The sequence below is a fragment of the Balearica regulorum genome, chromosome 11 (assembly GCF_011004875.1).
Source record: "Balearica regulorum gibbericeps isolate bBalReg1 chromosome 11, bBalReg1.pri, whole genome shotgun sequence".
Taxonomy (NCBI): domain Eukaryota; kingdom Metazoa; phylum Chordata; class Aves; order Gruiformes; family Gruidae; genus Balearica; species Balearica regulorum.
Genome location: NC_046194.1, coordinates 23,669,122 through 23,677,689, shown reverse-complemented (window position 1 = coordinate 23,677,689; position 8,568 = coordinate 23,669,122). Strand labels below are relative to the sequence as shown.

General features: G+C 65.9%; 1 protein-coding gene across 1 annotated transcript; it reads left to right on the top strand.

Moving 5' to 3' along the window:
• Nucleotides 1–2,532: 2,532 nt before the first annotated feature.
• LOC142603402 (regulator of cell cycle RGCC-like) lies at nt 2,533–6,890 on the top strand. The gene is made up of 5 exons (XM_075763776.1): nt 2,533–2,686; nt 3,258–3,413; nt 3,879–3,959; nt 4,993–5,055; nt 6,288–6,890. Exons 2-5 carry the CDS (start codon nt 3,260–3,262, stop codon nt 6,293–6,295), a joined length of 306 nt encoding a protein of 101 aa, XP_075619891.1. The 5' UTR covers nt 2,533–2,686; nt 3,258–3,259; the 3' UTR covers nt 6,296–6,890.
• The last annotated feature ends 1,678 nt before the right edge of the window (nt 6,891–8,568 follow it).

Below are 8,568 nucleotides of genomic sequence, written 5' to 3'. Positions count from 1 at the left end.
CCAGTGCACCTCGCCCGGTGCACCCCAGGGTGCTGCGGGTGCCTTGGATACAGCCCGGCTCCGTGGCCCCGTGTGTCAGGGCTCCCCTTCGGACGCCCCCGCCGAGGCGCGGGGAAATGCTTGGCAGCTGGGCGCGGACGCGTGCTCCAGCAATTCGGGTGTGCTGCTGCGCTCGGGAGCAGGGAGCCCACGGCTCGGCTCGTGCATCCCACCGCCGTAACAGTGCCGTGGCTGCGGCCGCACCTTGCGGCATCCAGAGGGTGTTTCGGGATGCAGGAGCCTTTCTGTGCCCCGGGGCTCAGAGGGAGGAGGTGTTCCACCAGAGCTCAGCTGCGTCCGTGCCCGTCTACGGTGCTGCGCTGCTCAGGACCGAGCTCTTCTCCCGTAAAGGTCCCTTCCCTGGGGATGGGAGCAGTCGGGATGGGTGAGGAAGTGGTTCCCAGCGACGTGTGTGCTGAGAGATAGCTGGTGAGAGCCCCCCCCGAACCGATAAGCCCCAGAGACGAGCAGTGCTGCTGAGTCTGCAGGAGCAGATAAACCCGGGACACCGCGGGTCTGCTGCGTGTTTCGGAGCCCAGGACCAAGCTCAGCGGCCGAGGCCGTGTCCACGGGGGCAGTGGCCGCTCCGTGCGGCCAGACGGCAGGATTATACCTGCTGCAAGAGCACACCCTCCCAAATTTCCTACCAGAAGCCCCGGGCATGTCAGCATGAGTGTCCTCCAGTCCTCAGTCGACAGCCGGCGTTGGCCCCACGTGGTGCGAGCGACTAGTTATCTCCTGTCTGTCGGAACAGCTCGAGTCCGTTAACGGTAACGAGCGAAGAAGGAAAGCAGCGCCAGTAACCCTTGGCGGTGGATGTCCCCGGGTCCCTGCTGCGGGGGGACGTTGGGAAGGGGCGAAGCCTCACGTTGGCGGGGGTCGTTACAGGCGGTCACCAAGAATTTGGAATCCAAGAAGTCGTCAGTTGGACAAAGGGGCACTCAGATCATTTTGCCAACCCGAAAGCCGGACTGAGCCAAGCAGGACGGCAGCGCGGGAGGCGGCGCCGAGCACACCGCGGGGCTGACGGCCACTGGCGGCGGGTGGGGATGGCACAACCCTCCTCCTGCCACCCACCTCTCTCCAAGAACTAAATGTGGAGCGATTACACGTGAGCTCGAAGGCGATACCAGGCAAACACCAAACCGCGGCACTCACAGGGAAAGAGGCGCCGCAGAGCTACGCCACGTTTGAGGGCGGGGGAGGCGGGCAGGGTGCGGATGCTTTCGGGGATGCCGAAGTGCTAGGCGGCCCTTTGTTTGCTCTGCAAGAAAAGTCCCTTTGAAGTTTGCTTTCCCAACGCCGTAAGCACCGGCAGCCGGCCGGGCACCGCACCGTCCTTCTCCATCGCTTCGGGAAACCCACCTGGCAAAGGTGCAGTTTTTTTCACTCCGGCAAATGCAGAAATCACCGCAATCTCAGGGGCTTTTCTCACCAGCACATCGCGAGGCCTGAAAACTGCTCGGCGCCGGCTGGGGATGTTGCTGAGAACTCCGCCTGAGGGCAGCCCCGCACCGGCCGTCCTGCTCTCTGCTCCCCGGTTGCCTCCTCTGAGCAGTTCGCGGAGGTTTTTTCTCCCTCAAAAGCGCACCGGCTGCCACGGCCGGGCACGTGCAAGTATTTGCTTATAAGTCGTTTTATTTCAGCCTCACCAAACCCACCAGAGCCCACTTGACGAACCGACCGCATGGCGCTGGACCTGCTCGGACAGAGCCGGTTGGGATTTGGTGATGGCCGGGCTCTCCTCCCCGCCTCCCCAGGCTGTTGGCAAGCCTCTCTGATTTCACCGTGTGAAAACGGTCTGAAAGTTTCTGTCTCGGCGTTTCCAGGTGCCGGCGCGCGGGTTGGGGGCTGCTGGGGTGCTTGGCGGCTGGTGTAGGCACCGACCCCCCAAAAGCATCTCCGTGCGGGGGGTTTGGCAGCTCAGAGGCTCGGCAAGGAGCACCTTCCAGAAGCAGGATCAGTTACTCAGATTCACGAGCGATTTTATAGTCAACAGCCCAGAAAGCAAAACCTTTCTTTTGTTTGTTTGGTTTTTGTTGGTTTTACCCCACACGTCCCTTACGCTGCCGCTCGGGTACACGCGCGCGTAAACGTATCGCACGGCACCGTGTAACGCTATCAACGTGAGCTCGCACGGTAAACTGAAAGAACATAAACGCCTGGAAATCAGTCCCCCCCCCCGTGACACAACGCATCGCTTCATTCTCCTTCCGGACCCGAGAAACCGCCCGTGGGTTAAACCCGAGGAAGGGGCTCACCCCCCCACCCCCGCGTGGGGCTGCGGCCCCCTGAGGCAGCGCTGAGTCCCGGGGGACCGGAGGGGAGACCGCGGGCACGGAACGGGGGTGGGGGGGGGGGGGGTGACCCACGGAGGCCGCGGGGACCCCACGGGTGGGGCGGGGCGGAGCCGCCAGGGTGCTGTGGCCCCGCCCACCGCCCATCGCCCCGCCCACCGCCCGTCGGCTAAAACCGCCGCGCGTGGAGGGACCCGCCGCTGCCGCCGAGCCGAGCCGAGCCGAACCGAGCCGAGCCGAACCGAGCCGAGCCGAGCCGAGCCCAGCCCAGCCCAGCCCGTCCAGGGGGACACGGCACCGGAGCCCGGACAGCCCGCCGGGGAGTGCCCGGACCAGCCCGGAGCCCGCCGGTGAGTGCCGGTGCCTTCCCCCCGCCCGTGCCCCCGTATCCTCGCCCCGGGAGCGGGACGCGCCTTGCAGCGTGCGGGACGGAGGGTCCCGGCCTTGGCCTGGCCGGGGCTTGTGCCCCCCCCCCCCCGCCGCGGCTGCCGCCCGGGGCTCCGCCGGCCCTTGCCCGGCTTCGCGGCAGCACGGCCGGGGCCGCAAACGCGCTGGGTTTCCCCGCGGGTGCGGTTCGGGGGCAGCCGGAGCTCAGGGCTCCCCTTCCCCGGCCGTGCCGGTTCCTGGGCTCCGTGGGGCCGCCCCACGGGCAGCACCCGGCGGGACGAGGCGGCGGCACCTCCCGGGGAGCAGCGGGAAGAAGCCGGGGCCGGGATCCTCGGAGCGGGCTGGGCGGATGGGCGAGCTGGAGGTGCCCAGGGCCCTGCGGGGGGGCGAGGGCCGCCCTCAGCCCTGAACTCGCCGCAGGCAGGGCGAGGGGGTGGCCTGGCAGCACGGGGTGCCCGTGGCCCGGCCCGTCCCCAGCCCGCTGCTGGGGCTGCCCGCCCCCAACACCCCCCTCCGCTGACTGCTCGCCCCCAGCGATGGCCGATGAGCTCAGTGACCTGCTGCGGGAGTTTGATGAGGTGATGGAGGACTTCGACAGAGGCCTCGCGTGTCGGTACGAGCAGCACCTGGAGGAGGTGAAGAGGAAAGCGGGACACAGCGTGTACGACAGCGGCATCGATGAGCTGGAGAGTGAGTCCTGGGGGGGGGCTGGCGTCCATCAGGATGGAGTTGTTTTGGGAGCTCTGGGGTTGCTCCGTGGTAAACCGCGGAGCTTCCTGCTGATCCTGCCTCCTCTCTCGTGGGCTGGGTGAGTGGCGTGGGGCGATGACCGCTGGCTCCTGGCCCAGGGCCTGCCAACATCTGCTGGGGCTCCTTCTGCTGGGCTGGCTGCTGCAGGACTGCACGAGGCTTGAGATAACCTGGAGCTCAGAGGGAGCCGGTCCAATAACCCTGCGGAGTCCCCGTGGCTGTGCCCAGGCATCCTCAGTTGCCTTTTTCCAAGAGATCCTTGCAGCAGGGCAAGGGCAGACGGGCTGGCCAAGGGTGAGGGTGGACCGGGGACCCCATGCCATGCAGGAGATCCGTCCCTGGTCCTCCAGGTTGCTTATAAGGCGCCTGTGGCCATAGACAGCGACTGATGCTCTGCATCTGCAGGTACCAGCACGTCCCCGGGAAGCAGTCTCAACTCCAGCGAGGAGGACCTCAACACCCCTGGCACTGCGTACCCCCCCAAAGGTGAGGCTGAAAGACCTGTCTGAAGGGCTGTTTGCTCAGCTCAGCAGCGATGGGCCTTCACCCCCCTGGGTAGGGGGGGTTGCTGTTGGGGCCCTGCGGGGTTTGGAGGTGGGAATGAGCCCTGGGGTCCCGGCTGGCTCCTGGAGATGTGAAGTTGGATTGGCATGTTCCCAGTCAAGGCTAGACTGAGCCAGAGGGCTGGTTTGGGGTGTCACAGCGAGGGCCTTTGTCCCTGACTTGGGAAGTGCAGGACTGCGCACAGATGAGACGGCACGGGGAAGGTGAGCACCCTTCCCACCACGTACGGATCCAGCTCTGGCCTCGACTGAGCCCTTGCTGACCTCACATGCCCTGCCTCTCTGCTTTCCCCTGTGTTGAGGCTGATGCGCCACTGGCTGGGTTATGGGATGCTGATCTGCGTGATACCTGCGGGCACCATCCTACTCCAGAGCCCGGGTCTGAGATCAGGGGCAGAGAGGGCCTGGGGGGTGGAAATGCTGCATGTCTGCAGCTCGGAGTTAGTCCTGGGGTTTTCCTTCCCCAGGCAGCATCCTTGCTGAAGCCCCTTGCTCCTCAGCCTGTGACTCCCAGCCCCGATCCGTGTGCGCAGGTGGGGGGAGCACCCTGCCCTGGGGGCCGGTGATGCTGGAGCTGCCGTAGGGCCCGTGCGGGCGCTGGGCTCCAGAGCCAGGCAGCGCTGGGCAGCTGCTCGGAAGGGTCAGCGCCGCCCTTCTGATGCCTTCGGCGCCTGGGTACGGGTGCAGGCCGTACTCCTGTAGATACATCGACCCACGGGGACACGGTGCTCGGGGCACGTGGCGGGGTTATTCCTGAGCTGTGCAGCGATCGGCCCCCGTTGCCCACACAGCCCCCCCAGAGCCCCCTCCCACCGGTCCCGGGCAGCGCCTGGCTGGTACAGGAGCAGCAGGCAGCCGGAGCACTTGTGGCTAGAAGGCAGGGGTAGGGGTCTTCTCCCAAATTAGAGCTGGGCGGTGTGGAATGGGAGAGACCTGACTGTGTTTCTCTCTGCTAGCTAAGCTTGGAGACACGCAGGAGCTGGAGGAGTTCATTGCGGATCTGGATAAAGTGTTGGAGGGTACGTACGAGCTCTGCTCCCCGAGCCCCAGGCTGCACCCGCTGTGGCAGGACGCCTGGGCTGGGGCTTCTGCGTTGCCTCTGGCCCGGCACCCCTCCTACCTGGGGCTCCCACTGCCGGAGGCTTAGAGCCTGCGTTAGGCTGCAGGGGTGGAACCCTTCTGTCTTTTGGAGGGGGAGGTCATCTGGATGTCAGCCCCCTGTCCCCCTTCAAGTTCTTTCAGCTGGGGCAGAAATTCCACTGCTCGAGAGTCTTCCCTCTGTGGTGCCTCAGTTTCCCCCAACGGGTGAAGCGGAGGTGGCAGTACCGTCCTGGTGGAGGGGACTGGGGACGCAAAGCCCATGTTGGTCCTGACAACGAAGGCCTGCAAAAAAGGTGGCCAAACAGCGCGACCTCCAGAGCTGTTGCCGTTTTCAGGGAGATGTGCGGCTGCTTGTGGCTCTCTGCCCGCAGCATCTCTCCCGCTCCTGCTCAAGGGCTTCTCTTTGCTGGGGTGGGGGGAAGGGGAGCAGGAGGAAAAGAGTATTTTTCCTTGTGGTGTACCCCAGCCCGGAAAAAATCAGCCCTGTGGGAAAACCCCATCTGGAGGGAGGAAAGTGAGGATTCAGGCTCGCTAGTGCCTCCTGACACGCGCCTGTGGAAGCACCCTTGGGCGTGTTGGACCCGAGCGAAGCCGTGGGCAGGTCTCGAGTGAGACCTCTGCATCTGCGGAGCGGGAACCACCTCAGAGGGTCCGTGCGGTGGCAGAGAGGGGAATCCCAGCCCTCGGAGCACCGACGGGTCGCGGTCGGCTCCCGGTGAAGGGCCTGGCTGCAGGTGCCCTGGGGAAGGTGGTGCTGCAGTCCTGGGAGGTGGGCTGGTCCCCAGGGGCTTCCTTGCTGGGGAAACTGAGGCAGAGGCCACACTTCCTCTCCAGAGGGGTCCTGGGGTGACGGGCTGGAGCTAGAGAGAACTTGATACTTAAAAAAAAAATCCCCCAGGCAGGCTGCAGAAGTCACAGTTCCCAGTATCTGTTCCCTTCCGAGTGCCCAGAATGAGGTGGCTAGTGGGAGGCACCAGCGGGGTGGGGGGGTGGGCAGTGGCGCAGGAAGGGGAGCAGGGCCCCCCCAGCAGATTTCTGCTCTAACCCTGCTGCTGGTGATGCCTGGGGGGGTCCAGCACACCGTGCAGCCCTCCTCCCCCCAGCAGCCATCTCACCAATCTTCCCCCCCCCGCCCTTGTCTGTCCCACAGAGATGTGAGACGTGGTTTTGGTGGTGAGTTTGGAGAGGAAGACCCCTGCGCGGCAGACGAGCCCTGCGCCTCCCTGACGCACCCTCTGCTTCTGTGCCCCTGCCGTCGCCCGCACGGACGCCGCTCTCCCGCGCCACGCTGCTCCACGCCGGGGACGGGCAGCGCCGGCCGCAAGCGGGGACTGATCCAGCAACGGGACGGGCGGCTCGGTGGCCGTGGTGTCCGGGCCTTGCTCCGCTGCCAGACTCTGCTGGGACGAGCTCTCGCTGGGGGCACCGGGCTTTGCCCTGCGGGGGGGGCTGGCCGCTCTTGTGACCGAGCGGGTTTCGGGGTGGGGAGGTGTCTGTGCCGCTGTTGAAGCCAGAGGAGAAAGCCCGGGTGATTTTGGGGAAGATCAGCTTGCAGTACATCGGGGACACCGTGGTGTCCCCTCCTGGGCCAGGAAAGCCCGTTCCCGCAGCGGTACCTGTCCCACCGACTCAAAGGTGGCCCCTGCCCGCACCCCCAGCGCCTCTGCCCCGGCTGCTGCTGTAAATACTGTAAAAAGGATGTTACGTGCCGTACGGAGGGGATGTATATTTTGTGAACAGGATTTGAAGTCTCTGTGCGTGTCTCTGTGCGTGTCCAGCCTTTTCCCCTGGGCTCCTCTCCTCCCTGCAGGGAGGAGCAGGCGTGCCTGCGCTGTGCCCTGGGCGCATCACAGCGATGGGGGGGAGGCCTCAGGGAAGCGAACTGAGCAGCATCTGTCTGCCCGAAGGGGGGTACGGGACCCCCTGGTCCTCCCTGCCTGGGGCAGGCTGGGCTAGCCTGGGCTCCGGCCCTGGCAGCGGGGATGGACGGAGGGAGGGAGGGACAGGGGGACGGAGCCAGCCCTGCTGGGGGGGCCTTGGTGAAGAGGAGGGCAGAGTCCGTCCCTTTCCACCCCCATCTGCTAGGGGAGAGGAGCCACCGCCTGCTCCTCCGGTGGGAGGAGGCCCTGGGGCTGTGGGACCTGCCCGCTCCTGGCAATGGGATCTTTGGAAAAGGCACCTGCCCCCCCAAAGGGGCATTGCACGGAGGATTTCTTGTCTGGCCCAAAGACGCTCGAGGAGCACGCGGTCCCTCGCCGCAGAGCTGCGTTTGCAGCCGTGGCTTTGTTCCCAGTGTGCTCAGAAAGGCTGGGGGGGTGTCGGTGGGTGACGCTGCTCCGGGGGTCCCGCTCCTAACGGACGTGCCCTGGTGATGCTTCCTCCGGTTACTGGCACTCACGGCAACCCTGGGAGCAAGTCCCCAGGGAAAGGGGGTTTGCAGCCCTCTGCCCTGGGGGGGGCGGGGGGGGCTCCCTGCCGGGTGAGGGGCTCCGTGGGGCGGGCAGAAGGTGCTGTCGATGAGGGAACGGTCCGGGCATGAGAGCGACCTGGGGGCAGCTGGGCTTGGAGCGGGATTTGGTGGTTGTGAGGGATGCTGAGCCCACCCCCGGGTTCCCCCTCCCCAGAAGCTGCCCCGTGAGCAGTGGGGTGGCCGGGAGGAACATGGGGCTCTGCTCGTCCCCGGGCTGGCAGCGCTGCCCTTCCCTGGGACGTCCGCGTGGAGCAGGGCCACGTGCGGCTCAGTCGCAACTGTCTGTGCAGGAAACGGGGCGGTTTTAGCTTCTTCCCTCACCGCTTCGTTCATGGGGTGCTGATCAGGAGGGCGTTGGTCATCTAATCTGTCAGCCTGGGGCTTAGTGCTGTCCCAGGGCTCTGCTGAACACGCGCTTAATCCTGCAAGCTTCGGGGGGAGGGCAGGAGTGCAGCCCCAGCAGAGCCCTGTGCAGGGCAGGTCACGCACGGGGAGGGGGGGGACACACTTTCCACCGTCACTCTCCCCACGCTGGGCGACGCAGCTGCTGATCTGCCTCCCAAAGGGACCCCCGCGCCCCTCAAGGGGCAGCCAGAAGACGGGGGTGAGAGCAGTGCGGTGGGCCAGCGATGATGCTCGGAGCCGTGCCGTGATGCTCGGCTGTTCCACGGGGGCCGGGGTGCCCCGCTCTGCGGGGAGACTCAGCCCACATCACTGGGGCCAGGGCAGCAGGAGCTGTGGGGGCCGTCGCTGCCGTGCACGCTGCTGATGGCAACGACCCCCGTGTCGCTCGGGACATTTTTTCCCCTCTGAGTCATTGCGCGCAGGCGTTTCGCCCTTGCAGTCTAGCTCTGACTCGTATTTATTCCACCCACGGTCCCTTTCTGTCTCTGGGCATTACGAGCGCCGTACCCGCCTCCGTGGGAAGGGGATTTTTAACGCGTTGCCCCGGCCCACCCGG

What these genes read in the sequence shown, in the direction of transcription:
- LOC142603402 (XM_075763776.1), top strand. Translation starts at nt 3,260, where the DNA reads ATGGCCGATGAGCTCAGTGACCTGCTGCGGGAGTTTGATGAGGTGATG. An exon ending in CGGCATCGATGAGCTGGAGA is followed by an intron (nt 3,414 to 3,878) that starts GTGAGTCCTGGG and finishes CTGCATCTGCAG; the next exon opens with GTACCAGCACGTCCCCGGGA. An exon ending in CACTGCGTACCCCCCCAAAG is followed by an intron (nt 3,960 to 4,992) that starts GTGAGGCTGAAA and finishes TCTCTCTGCTAG; the next exon opens with CTAAGCTTGGAGACACGCAG.